The sequence below is a fragment of the Tiliqua scincoides genome, chromosome 3 (assembly GCF_035046505.1).
Source record: "Tiliqua scincoides isolate rTilSci1 chromosome 3, rTilSci1.hap2, whole genome shotgun sequence".
Taxonomy (NCBI): Eukaryota; Metazoa; Chordata; class Lepidosauria; order Squamata; family Scincidae; genus Tiliqua; species Tiliqua scincoides.
The window spans coordinates 111,845,434-111,859,558 of NC_089823.1; the positions used below are offsets into that span (position 1 = coordinate 111,845,434).

Here is a 14,125-nt window from a genome sequence, read left to right on the forward strand (position 1 = left end):
GAAAGATTGGACTCTAACAGTGTACCAAAGAGCAATTTATGTAAGAACTTATCTTTTACCCATAGTGACGAATATAGCAGGGGTGTACCCTCCTCCTCAGTGGTTGATTAAGGAAGCAGATAATTTGATTTTTAAATTTTTATGGGGTACAATCCATTTTCCACTTGCAAGAGCAACAGCATTTAGATCTGTTGTTGATGGAGGATTAGATCTGCCGGCTATAGGGCCAATTTTTTTAGCGACTTTTTTATCCTTTAACTTTGGAAAATGGGCTCAATTAGAATTCGAAGATGTCAAAAGAACAGATGTTAAATTTTGGCATTTGCATCAGGTTGGAAGGGAAAACACTGGAGTAACAAGTGGTGGGAATCTGGTAGTTTATCTTATAATGTCACTCAGGCAATGAAACTTACTGGACCTGATTATTTATGTGAAATTTAAGGAAGTGTAAAAAGTGGAATATAAATTCTGATACGTTGAAAGAATTTGGAGCTTCTGTGCAAATAACAAAAAAGAAAATATATCAATATATATTAGAAAAATGTTATTTTGAACCAGAATTAGAAAAAAAAGAAAGTAAGAACTAATTTATGTAACTATTTAAGAGAACCAGATTATCCAATTGAATATTTTAAAGACAACAGAGTACCATTCTATCTGTGGGACTTGAGATGGCAATTAAACCACCAAGTTTATGGAGTTTTAGCAGCCAGACCATGGCTGGCAGCCAATGATCAAACTTGTACTCGGATAGCATGACGAAGACAAACAGTTACAACAGGACAACCTCATACAGAAACAATAGAACATTTTGTTAGCAATTGTATTACAGCAAAAGAAACTTGGACAAAATTAGCAGAAAAAATGGACTGGCCAGATTTGGCCAAACAGAACTGGAAAATATTGTTTCAGGACAAAACGAAACAGAATCTTTCAAAGGACCAAGAAAGAAGACTACAAAGAAAAGGAAAAGGAATGAAAGACAACCAACTGTGATAAACTATTGGAGTGTTCCCTGGTCAACAGTACGTCTAATAAATTTAATTGTACTATTAGCATTAACGTTTCAAAGAAACAGAGAAATTAAAATTGGAAAAGAAAGTAAAATAAGTAATTCTGTTGAATTGATATTGTTTAACGTAAACGCATTAAATAGATACAAAAAAGAAAGAATGACAGAAACCAAGTGGAAAAAATTTTGGCCTTGGGACCAGGAAACAACTATTCCAATAACGTGACAGAAAACTGGAAATTGAAACACTTGTGCAACATTTTTCAATTAATACTAGATAACAATTGTATATTAGATGTAAGTTAGATAAGATAATACATTGTATTAATAAGAAACAAAGATAAAACCGGTAATGTAATGGATTTTCATGTACGGGAATGTAAATATAATGTAAAGGTGTAGTAAGAAAATTTAAAATAAAAAATATATATTCCTAAATTATATATATATATTCCTGTTCCTGTCATCCTTTTCTTGCTTCCTGGATGTGCAACATCAATGCTGTTCCCCGCTGTCCCCTGGCAAAATGGTTGGCAATGGTTGGCAACCTTCAATCTCGAAAGACTATGGTATAAGCCTACAGCACCCGGTATTCCCAGGCGGTCTCCCATCCAAGTACTAACCAGGCCTGACCCTGCTTAGCTTCCCAGATCAGATGAGATTGGGCATGTGCAGGGTAACAGTTGCTGCAGCACCATAGTGGACAATGCAGAATGAACCCAACTCTTTTCACCCCAAAATCCGTTCTCTCAACATGCTGCTTATAGAGTTGCAGTTTATGCAAATCCATAGGATGCAACATCTCAGGGTTTTAAGTTCCATTTTTGTTAAAAATAGGATATGCAAGCCCAAAGCAAAAAAGATTTTTACACAGAAAAGTCGCTTATTTATAACATAGTAATACCAGAAAACAGGTTAAGGATTTTGTGTCCTAAACCAACATAACAATGCAAGGAAGCAGGAGTCGATTGATCGATCTCTACAGAAACAAATGGTTAGCTTTAGCTAGTTTAGGGTCCAATCCTAACAAACGAAAGTGCCAATGCAGCCTCAACGAAACCCCGAGGTAAAGGAAAAAAATGTTTCCTTACCTTGACAAGGCCTCTGTGACTGTCCCCCAACCACAGGTTGAAGCGCATGTCCCATTCACTCATCTGCATTAGCACTGGAAAGTTGGATAGGATCGGACTCTCAATCTTATTGTGCATGTTCTTGTGCATTTTTTTACTGTGTATTTATAGCTAGACAAGAAGACAATATTTAGAAATCCAAATACTTAATGTCATGCCTCATTTCTACTTACCTGGTATTTTTCCCAATAATACTGAACAAAGCATTCAGCTGCTGCTTTAGATGCTGCGTACGGGTTTGTAGGTTGTTTAGGGGAGGATTCATCAAATTCCTAGAACAATATTTTTATACTTCATGAATTCAGTGTCTTGAAAACTTTTCACATAGTTTACTAATCAGAGTAAAAAAGGCTCCCATTAGAGAGTAACTCCAGGAGGATTACCAAGTACTCAGTTAAAAAGTGTCATAATTTGCAGTACCAGAAATATTTCATGCTAAATGCCATGTTTATGTACTCCCAACGATATTGCGCCTATTTCTAAAACTATTTAGAATCTTCAATACTACCTAGAACATAAGAACATAAGAACAGCCCCACTGGATCAGGCCATAGGCCCATCCAGTCCAGCTTCCTGTATCTCACAGCGGCCCACCAAATGCCCCAGGGAGCACACCAGATAACAAGAGACCTCATCCAGGTGCTCTCCCCTACATCTGGCATTCTGACTTAACCCATTCCTAAAATCAGGAGGTTGCGCATACACATCATGGCTTGTACCCCATAATGGATTTTTCCTCCAGAAACTCGTCCAATCCCCTTTTAAAGGCGTCTAGGCTAGACGCCAGCACCACATCCTGTGGCAAGGAGTTCCACAGACCAACCACGCGCTGAGTAAAGAAATATTTTCTTTTGTCTGTCCTAACCCGCCCAACACTCAATTTTAGTGGATGTCCCCTGGTTCTGGTATTATGTGAGAGTGTAAAGAGCATCTCCCTATCCACTCTGTCCATCCCCTGCATAATTTTATATGTCTCAATCATGTCCCCCCTCAAGCGTCTCTTTTCTAGGCTGAAGAGGCCCAAACGCCGTAGCCTTTCCTCATAAGAAAGGTGCCCCAGCCCCGTAATCATCTTAGTTGCTCTCTTTTGCACCTTTTCCATTTCCACTATGTCTTTTTTGAGATGCGGCGACCAGAACTGGACACAATACTCCAGGTGTGGCCTTACCATAGATTTGTACAACGGCATTATAATACTAACCGTTTTGTTATCAATACCCTTCCTAATGATCCCAAGCATAGAATTGGCCTTCTTCACTGCCGCCGCACATTGGGTCGACACTTTCATCGACCTGTCCACCACCACCCCAAGATCTCTCTCCTGATCTGTCACAGACAGCTCAGAACCCATCAGCCTATATCTAAAGTTTTGATTTTTTGCCCCAATGTGCATGACTTTACACTTACTGACATTGAAGCGCATCTGCCATTTTGCTGCCCATTCTGCCAGTCTGGAGAGATCCTTCTGGAGCTCCTCACAAGCACTTCTGGTCTTTACCACTCGGAAAAGTTTGGTGTCATCTGCAAACTTAGCCACTTCACTGCTCAATCCTGTCTCCAGGTCATTTATGAAGAGGTTGAAAAGCACCGGTCCCAGGACAGATCCTTGGGGCACACCGCTTTTCACCTCTCTCCATTGTGAAAATTGCCCATTGACACCCACTCTCTGCTTCCTGGCCTCCAACCAGTTCTCAATCCACGAGAGGACCTGTCCTCTAATTCCCTGACTGTGGAGTTTTTTCAGTAGCCTTTGGTGAGGGACCGTGTCAAACGCCTTCTGAAAGTCCAGATATATAATGTCCACGGGTTCTCCCGCATCCACATGCCTGTTGACCTTTTCAAAGAATTCTATAAGGTTTGTGAGGCAAGACTTACCCTTACAGAAGCCATGCTGACTCTCCCTCAGCAAGGTCTGTTCGTCTATGTGTTTTGAGATCCTATCTTTGATGAGGCATTCCACCATCTTACCCGGTATGGATGTTAGGCTGACCGGCCTATAGTTTCCCGGGTCCCCCCTCTTTCCCTTTTTAAAAATAGGCGTGACATTTGCTATCCTCCAATCTTCTGGCACCGTGGCCGTTTTGAGGGACAAGTTGCATACCTTAGTCAAGAGATCTGCAACTTCATTCTTCAATTCCTTAATAACCCTTGGGTGGATGCCATCAGGGCCCGGTGACTTATTGATCTTTAATTTATCTATGAGGTCTGAAACATCTTCTCTTTTAACCTCTATCTGACTTAACTCCTCGGTCAGGAGGGGCCGTTCGGGCAGCGGTATCTGCCCGAGGTCTTCTGCCGTGAAGACAGATGCAAAGAACTCATTTAATTTCTCTGCCATCTCTAAGTCTCCTTTTATCTCCCCTTTCCCTCCCTCACCATCCAGAGGGCCAACCGCTTCTCTGGCGGGTTTCCTGCTTCTAACATATTTGAAGAAGCTTTTATTATTCCCCTTAATGTTGCTGGCCATGCGTTCCTCATAGTCTCGCTTGGCCTCCCCTATCACCTTCTTACATTTCTTTTGCCACAGTTTATGTTCTTTTTTATTCTCTTCATTAGGGCAAGACTTCCATTTACGGAAGGAAGCTTCCTTGCCCTTCACAGCCTCTCTAACTTGGCTGGTTAGCCATGCGGGCACCCTCCTGGATTTAGTGGAACCCTTCTTTCTTTGCGGTATACACCTCTGCTGGGCCTCTATTACTGTTGTTTTAAGCAGCCTCCATGCACTCTGGAGAGACTGGACTCTTTTTACCCTCCCTTTCAACCTCCTTCTAACCAGCCTCCTCATTTGAGGGAAGTCCGCCCGTCGGAAGTCAAGGGTTTTTGTTAGAGATTTGCCTGGTATTCTTCCCCCAACGTGCACGTCAAAACGGATCGCAGCATGATCACTGTTCCCCAATGGCTCAGTAACGTTTACATCTCTAACCAGGTCCTGCGTACCGCACAAAATTAAATCCAGAGTCACCTGTCCTCTGGTGGGCTCCGTGACTAGCTGATCTAAGCCACAGTCATTTAGCACGTCAAGAAATCCGGTTTCCTTATCGTGACCAGAACACAAATTGACCCAGTCAATATGAGGATAATTGAAGTCCCCCATGATTACAACCCTGTCCTTCCTTGTCACCTCCCTGATCTGTTTCCTCATTTCAAGGTCCCCATCAGATTTCTGGTCTGGAGGACGATAGCACACCCCCAGTATTACATCGCTGCTCAAGCCTGGTAATTTAACCCACAGAGATTCTACGGTGGAGTCGGACCCACCTTCAATCTCTACTTTGCTGGATTCTATCCCTTCCTTAACATAAAGGGCCACCCCACCTCCAACACGCCCCTGCCTGTCCCTCCTGTAGAGTTTATAGCCCGGGATTGCGGTATCCCACTGATTCTCCGCATTCCACCAGGTTTCCGTTATGCCCACTATGTCAATATTTTCCCTTGTCACCAGACATTCCAGTTCTCCCACCTTTGCTCGTAGACTTCGGGCATTCGCATAAAAGCATTTATACACGGAATGCCCCAGGATGGGCTGCTTATTCGCTCCTTTGTCCCCGCATCCTCTCATTGTGCCAAACTGTCTATCACATCCCATCTCCCTACCTTTCCCAATTTCTTCTCCTACCCTGCCTTTGTCTTGTTGTTCTCTAACCTCCCCATCCTCATCCCATAGGGATGAGGAGTCCCGAACCGGATGCCCCTCGGCTCCTGTCGGCCTTCCCCCAGGGATCAGTTTAAAAGCTGCTCTGCCACCTTTTTAATGTTATGCGCCAGCAGTCTGGTTCCATTCTGGTTCAAATGGAGCCCGTCCCTCTTGTACAGGCCCCGTTTGTCCCAAAACGTTCCCCAGTGCCTAACGAATCTAAACCCCTCCTCCCTACACCACCGTCTCATCCACGCATTGAGACCCCTGATCTCCGCCTGCCTAGCTGGCCCTGCGCGTGGAACAGGTAGCACTTCAGAGAACGCTACCTTTGAGGTCCTGGCTTTCAGCTTCCTGCCTAAAAGCCTAAATTTGGCCTCCAGGACCTCCCAGCTACACTTGCCCACGTCGTTGGTGCCGACATGCACCACAGCCGCTACCTCTCCCCCAGCACTGTCTACCAGCCTGTCTAGACGAGAAGTGATGTCCGCAACCTTCGCACCAGGCAGGCAAGTCACCATGCGGTCCTCACATCCGTCGCAAACCCCCCTCTCTATGTTTCTAATAATCGAATCCCCCACTACAACAAGCCCCCGACCCCCCTCCCGCCGAGGAGTATCCCGAGTGCGCTCGGATACCTATGTTTACACAAGCAATACAAGCTTACCTATAACATATAATATACAATACAGTGATTCACAGAATAGCACCCAGGGAGTAAAACGGCACTGGCAGGGAGGGGGCTGGAGGGAGGTGTTCCTGGGCAGCGGGGAGTGTGGGGGGCGTGCAGAAACAGGGTGGGACCATTGGAGGCCTCCTCCATCAAATCTTATCCCCCTTTCTGGACTTGGAAGCCTGACATGGGGTTCTCAAGTCTAGGCCAGCTAAATAGCTGGTACAGCTCCGAGAAGCTCCACTGAGCAGGCTGGGTAAGGGGACGGGTAAGGAGTAAGGGGTACTCAGCGTAAGGGGACGAATATCTCCCAGGCTAAGGAGACCTCCAGCATTTTGTCATAGTAAGACAAAATGCTTACTATGTTTAGATCAGAAATGCTTGGTTTTGCAAATATTATTCTAGTTCCATAAGCTGGATCATGGGCAGTAAATAGCACAAACCAATCCAGATTCTATTCATATGTAGCTATGATAAAATCTTGGTCTGTCCAATTCAACCAGAAGGCAAGGATAAAGACATGGATAAGACAAAACCCCAACCACGTATGATTCAAGCTCACCTTATCACAGCTTCCTCCATAAACTTCATCAGTACTGACATATATGAACTTCTCCACATTTGCCTCATAAGCAGCACCAACCAAAACATAAGTTCCATAAACATTAACATAGTTGAATTCAAGCTTACGCCAAAATGAAAGATCTATATTTTAAGACAGAAAGGAAAATAAGTATTCAGCTTAGGTACCAAAATCAATTCATGGTGCCATCCTATCAGGATTCCCATGATGTGCTGCAGCAACACAGAAATGGCCTCTATGACACCACCATTCCTGCCCCTTTACGTCCTCCCCCCTGCCTTCGTTCAGCACCCCCTTCCCCACCAGTCCACAGGCAGTCTACCTGCTCCTCTGGGCAGGCCTCTGACTGGAGCCAGCAGGCCAGCACAGGACTTTCCGCCAGCACCACAAGCCACTGCACTGCCACAATGTGTCTTATAGCATGTTTGTGACAGCACATGTGCTTGTTCCTCTGACACTGGGCTAGTTAGGATTCAGTGCTCAACACATAACCAGAATCCTTTGAGGCACTTCTGTGTTTGAACTAGGACTTTTATTTTTGCAAGCATGAGATTGGATTAGATAGTTTTAAAAATAATTGAAATGCCAAGTTTAAGAATGCCAAGTTTAAGAAGAAGTTTGTCATGAAGCAAGAGAGTGAAGTGGGGAAAAATGCCTTGCATATTCAAAGAGTTCACTGTATTAAGCCTATTCATTTCAGCTGAAGGAAGTGCACTTAACGTCTGAGTTAGGTGTGGCCAAAATATTTCTTATGTATTCATATTTCTCTCTGTGACCATGAGGTCAAAAAAGTTATTTAGAATGTGGGGAGTCTGTTCAGTCTGACAAGAACTGATCAGCCAACAATACTACACGCAAATTGCAATATTCTATAAAGGAGGGAATATTGCCCTGTCCACTAACACAAAAACTAGAAAACATTTAAGAATTTTATTAGTAGTACAACATCTGTAGTTTATTCTTGTGACACACAGCACTCACCTACATATGTTTGCGCTGCAAAATGCAACACTACATCTATTTTCTCAGTATCAAATAATGCTTTTATAAAACTGGGCTCACAGATGTCCCCCTAATAAAAAGGAAAACCATAAAATTAGTAGCTAACACAGGCTTTTTACATTAAAACAACATCTTTCTGTTGCATCAAACTTTATATTTAGATTTTAACAGTAGAAAGTGTTTGCGTAAAGAGCAATATAAATAAAGAATTACCCTCAGGCTGCAAGCCTAACCACACTTTCCTGAGAGTAAACCCTATTGAACAAAATAGGATTTACTTCTGAGTAGACCTGGTGAGGCTAGTGCCCTAAGTATATACTATAAACAGCAATACTAAGAGCTCTTAGTATAGTACAGTACAGCGTTTCTCAACATTTGTCCTCCGCCATATCACTTCACATGGTTCACCTATTCAAAGTACCACTGGAAGTAACTAGCAATGTCATCATTACCAGTTACTTCTGGGTTGGGAGGCCAGATGTGACAAAACCAACACCAGGAAGAAGCTCAGGTTGGATGGGAGAACTTTTCAAGTGCGGAAAAGCATGCTTTGGAGCCTCCTACCACTGTTTGTTATGTTGTGTTCCTGGTTTCACTACCAGGTGGCAGGGGTTCATGGATCCCATGAGTACCACCAAACAACCTCTCAAGTACCACTGGTGGTACCCATACCACTGGCTGAGAAACACTGGTATAGTATATAGTTTATATACTATATAGAGCTATACTAAATATATATTACAAAGTATACAGTAAAGAGCTATACTAAGTAGATAGCAGATAGCTAGATAGCTAGATATTTCACACATAAAGTATTATGTTTAATTCTGCAGATACTGAGTTTTATCACCATAATAATGAATCACTAAAAAGTCTAGTTACCTGGATGAACTTGTAGTTCTGTTTCTCAGAAATTATCTCAAGATTTTTTAAGCTTGCACAATAGTCCAGCTTAAGAACAAAGAAAAATATATATATTACAAAAAATATACTACATTTAAGGATGCCATTAATTTTCCACATGTCAAAATTTTAGATGCAGAACGATACAGAATCCTTATTGGTTGTTGATTTGCATCTCTTACTAGAACAACTGGGAGTTACTTACAGATTATATTACTGCTACACAAATATCACTTTGAAGAGTGGTAAGAAACTTACGCAGTCATGTGACAACATGTGTGACATGTGCGTGACTGGCTGCAAATTCTCACCATGTGCAACACAACAAATACTTCAAATGCTTTTTTCAACTTCAAAATTATAATTGTGCCCTGCCTCGAGTTTGGGGAAGCTGCTGCGGGGACTAGAAGTACATGCCAGTCACTGTCTCCCCCGCCCCCCCACCCCAGAGTCAGAGGGCAGAGTCTAGGGCCCCCAGCCTGAGGGCCCTAGACTCTGCCCTCTGACTCTGGGGTGGGGGGGGCGGGGGAGGCAGTGACTGGCATGTACTCAGGCTGGCATGTACTCATGTCACAACTCCCTAGTTTGAGAACCACTGAACTACTCTATAAGGCTGTAATCCTATACCCACTCTTCAGAGAGTAAGCCCCTTTGAACACAGTGGGACTTACTACTGAATGAACATGCATAGGACTACGCTATTAGTAACATAACTCTAACCTCACTAATTGATAACTCAACTCCAATTCTTTAAATAAGAAAATTGTTTGGGAGGTTTTGAATTCATGTTTTCCTCAGATTATAGTAGTAAATGGCACCACCTTCTAGGCAAAAAAAAAAAATCATGATCAAATAACTATTGATTAGATCCAAAGAATACCCCCTTCTCTATATTGCAGCTCTCAGCACTGTCAGAAAAGCTGATCCAAAGAGTCAAATGGCCATCAAAAATAGTGTAGGACATGGGGGGAAAATCCACAGAAATTGCACTCACAGATCTGCATGGGCAGAAGTACATTTTCATTCACACAAGACCTTTCTGGATCTAACCTATTCAAATGAGTTTCATACACTCTAGCAGCAGCTCAATTCTGCATGATATGCTCCTTTTGAAACTGAGAATGTCAAAAGTACTTTGTGATATAGCATGGTGTAGTGGTTATCTGTTCAAAGAATGAAGAATTCCACAGAACTCACAAAATCTCCTTGGATTCCAATCACTGAAATTTAATATTTTTACTCAGTTGGTGATTAAAAATGGAAGATAAATTAGGAGTATGAATATTTGGGTTAAAGTAACATAGTAGTGTTAATTCAGATCTAATTTACATTGTAGTTTTTTAATTTGAGGTAAATTAAATTTTTGTTTTATTGGTTTTAATTATCATTATAGCAGCTTAAAATCTTTATACGTTTCAAATGAAACTCTTATAACAAATCAAGATTTGAAGTCTAGCACACATTCACTGTCAAATATTTAATTCTTTTTATGTTAATTTATTTTTATGTAAACAAAATGTCTTACCTTATCCAAATTAATAACCATATAGTTTGGATACTTTTCTACGAGAGAAACCACCACATGAGATGCACTGCAAGTTTTGAAAAAAAAAATTATAATCTATAGATTACATAGGATATTTCAGTAGCACATTCAACAGCTTATTTAAACAAAGACCAACTGAGGACCCACAAATAATTAGTTCTGAATTTCAAGTACATTTTACGTAAATACTCGTGTATAAAATGTTATCTACAAGATTGACTTCTTATACATAAGTATATACAGTAATTAAAAATCAAAACTTATCTACAACTCAAGGATATGCTTGGAGCCAAAAATCTAAACATTTCCTGTGGAACAGTTGAGATTGGAGGAAGTTATTGCCTCTGTGAAGGCAATTCCGGCGAGCCCACTTGTTACTGTGGCAATTTGGTTATTCCCTTCCTCCAACCTATACAAGCTGGTATTGCTGCAAATAAATTTGATGCTGCTGCAAAGGAAAGTTCCATTCCATACAGGCTTCCCTCTGTCAGGCAACCCAGGCTGGTGCTGCTGCAAACACATTATGTGCAGCTTACAAAACGCAGAGGTGTGCATGTGCATAATATCTCTCTCTTAGGGGCCTCTCTCACCTCTAAGGGTTCCTCTGAGAGCAAATCCATGGCCAGATTCACCACATGTACTTGTGCACAAGTTGATCCAGGTTTTAAGGATCAATTTTAAGTTCTAAATTTTTTTCAACTTATACACAAGTATATCCAGTATTGTCCGGTGGTCCATATATTGTCCATATACATGTCCACTGTGACAAGTACTAAGAGTTGCCTTCATGCAGCCAGGCAGAGAAACTATAAAAAGGTCCATTCATTTCCCCACCACAACCATCACTCACTTGAGAGATGCTGCTGCTACCAACACATACCTGTAAGTAACAAATTACTAATACAGCTATGTGTTGGCAGCAGTAGCAGTCCAATAAGATGAGCCACAAATTGGGCAATAGATCTGCTGCTTTTGTTTAGTATGCACTCCTCCACAAAAACATAATTTTGAAAAACCTTTGCACATCCATTAGTAAATTCACACCTCCTCCTCCTCCTCCTGGCTGCACAGGTATGCAGCCAGATTGTAAAGGAGAGGCAAGGGGAGGCAAAGCAGAGCCAGCTACCTTTACCTTCAATTCTGGTATCACCTCCTCCTTACCTCCATCCAGTTCTCTCTGAAATAAACAGGGTGAGTGAAGCATGCTGGAAGCACTGGCATAAGAGGTGATATTAGAAAAAAACACAAGGTAGTTGACTCTGCTCTGCCTTCCCCCCTCCCTCTCCTTAAGCAGTCAAGTGGGTTAGGTGGAGAGTGAGGCAGCATTTCCTCCACTGGCTGTTAGAGAAGGGGGTGGCAGCAACAGATGCCAAGGGACAGATGTAAGAAGCCCTCCTCAACCTCTTCTCAGTGTTGAAGGCTACTGGTGCTGCCACCACCACCTCCTAATAATGGAAAATCCATTCCATAGCATTTGTGGCCATCAAGGAAGCAGAGGCTGTGTTGGATGCTAAAGCAGTGGTAAGCCCCCCTCCCATTTACCTCTCTCTCTCTCTCAGTGATCAGTCCCACCACCTTTGTTTTAGAGGCAGGCTGCCTCTGATTGCCAGATGCAGGGGAGGGTACCAGTGCGCAGATTATGCCTGTTGTCTTGTGTGCTCCCTGGGGCATTTGGTGGGCCACTGTGAGATGCAGGAAGCTGGACTACATGGGCCTTTGGTCTGATCCAGCAGGGCTCTTCTTATGTTCTCTGCTTCTTCTAATGGCAACAGAGAGAATGCTGGGCTCCCAAGCAGTCTCTTCACTGGCCATTGGCGGAGGAGGCAACAGCAGCACCTCACACCAAGAGAGAGGTATACAGCACCCTCTTGCCCCCTCTTGCACTATACAGTGTGAGAAGAGGATGGTGCCGTCTAGTCTCCATGGAGGCAGTGGTCGGCCTGCCAACTCACCACCTCCTCCAGTTCGCTGCCTGACATGAAGTTCCCAACTGACCGCCTGGTGGGGCTGCCCTTGTGATGGGGGGATGCGGGTCTGTACATGTTCTGCACTGCACGCCTGCCGTACCCCATTGCTTCCGATGGAAGAAAATCCCCCTCCAAGTCCCATGCAGGACATGGATAGTCACGAGGGCCCCATTCATCCCACTTTCTCTTTACTATGGAAGAAAGTGCCCCCTACAGGTCAGTCCCACGTCAGTCTCAGCTTTCGGGGCCTGATCCCGACTTGTCAAGGGGAAGCCCCTGCATTCGGAGGAAGCTTCCAGGTTGCCACGCGCACTGTGGCCCTGTTCCTGTTTCCTCGGTCGCGGCCCCTTCGCCATCACCGCAGCAGCGGCCACAGTGCCTATCTGTCTAGTTCACGGCAGGAGCCGCCTCCTGCTCCTCACCCCGGGCCATTGTGACGCAAGCCAGGCTCCCGCCCGCACTTACATGAAGCCCGCCCCGCCCGTCACCAGGACGCGCTTAGCGAAGCCGGGGGCACGCGCCGTGCTCGCCTCGTCTCCGAAAGAACCCGCAGCCATCCTCCCCGGCGGGACACTCCTTCCCCGCTTCAGCGCGACACTTCCGCCGGCTTCGTTTCCGCCACGGGCGGGCGGGACGGACGGAGCCTCCTCCAGGCTTGGGCTGCGTGGCGCCTTGGCGCCACTGCGGAGGGCCGTGCGCTGCATGTGCGGCAAAGGCCGCGGGGACGTGCACAGGAAAGACCGATCAACCGAACGAACTCTCTGTGCTAGTCTGCCCCTGCAGGAGCGCACTGGCAGCCCAGTCCTAGCCACACTTTCCTGGGAGTAAGCTCCATTCACTCTAAAGGGACTTACTTCTGAGTAGGCATGCATAGGATGGGCCTGAGAGTCTTGTGGACCGTAAACACGCACGCACCTACGCTTTTCTGACAGGTGTTGGTTCCTTAGAGCCCAATCCTGTGCATGTCTACTCAGAAGTAACTCATCACTGGCAATGGGGTTACTCCCAGGTAAGAGTGGATAGCACTGCAGCCTTAGGGCCCAATCCTATGCAATTATTCAGCACTGCTGCAGCCGCAATGCAGCCCCAAGGTCAGGGAAAAGATGCCTCCGCGCCACGGGGTGCAATGCATGCTGCATCGGCACTGGACAACTGGATAGGATCAGGCCCTTGGTGCTGATGCAGCCATGCCAAGGGATGTATGCTGCATCCTGCAATGGGGGACATCCACGAAAGTTGAGTGTTGGGAGGGTTAGGGCAGACAGAAGCAAGTATTTCTTTACCCATTATGGTTCAGGGGTGTGTGTGTTGGTCATGGTTCAGGATGTGGACTCACCTCCCTGCATTACAATCTCTGCGCATGAACTGGAGGTTGTCCATGACTTTGTGTACCTAGGCTCAACCATCTCCGACACTGTCTCGATACCGAGCTAAACAAATGCATCGGTAAAGCAGCTACCACGTTTTCCAGACTCACAAAGAGAGTCTGGTCCAACAAGAAGCTGACAGAACATACCAAGATCCAGGTCTACAGAGCTTGCGTCCTGAGTACACTTCTGTACTGCAGCGAGTCATGGACTCTTCGCTCACAACAGGAGAGGAAACTGAACGCTTTCCACATGCACTGCCTCCAACGCATCCTCGGCATCACCTGGCAGGACAAAGTTCGAAACAA

At 44.5% G+C, this 14,125-nt stretch overlaps 1 protein-coding gene and 1 pseudogene across 1 annotated transcript in view; both read right to left on the reverse strand.

Annotated features, from left to right (window-relative positions):
• The window catches only part of TGDS (TDP-glucose 4,6-dehydratase), a 36,894-nt gene extending 23,886 nt beyond the window's left edge, over window positions 1-13,008 (reverse strand). Inside the window, exons 1-6 of the mRNA XM_066621056.1 lie at window positions 12,916-13,008; window positions 10,463-10,529; window positions 8,917-8,985; window positions 8,014-8,104; window positions 7,012-7,154; window positions 2,316-2,414 (exon numbers count right to left, since the gene is read on the reverse strand). Coding sequence (XP_066477153.1) covers window positions 2,316-2,414; window positions 7,012-7,154; window positions 8,014-8,104; window positions 8,917-8,985; window positions 10,463-10,529; window positions 12,916-13,007 — 561 coding nt within the window. The 5' untranslated portion in view covers window position 13,008. The remainder of the gene's footprint in view (window positions 1-2,315; window positions 2,415-7,011; window positions 7,155-8,013; window positions 8,105-8,916; window positions 8,986-10,462; window positions 10,530-12,915) is intronic.
• Window positions 1,587-1,706, reverse strand: LOC136646940 (5S ribosomal RNA; annotated as a pseudogene).
• Window positions 13,009-14,125: the final 1,117 nt, after the last annotated feature.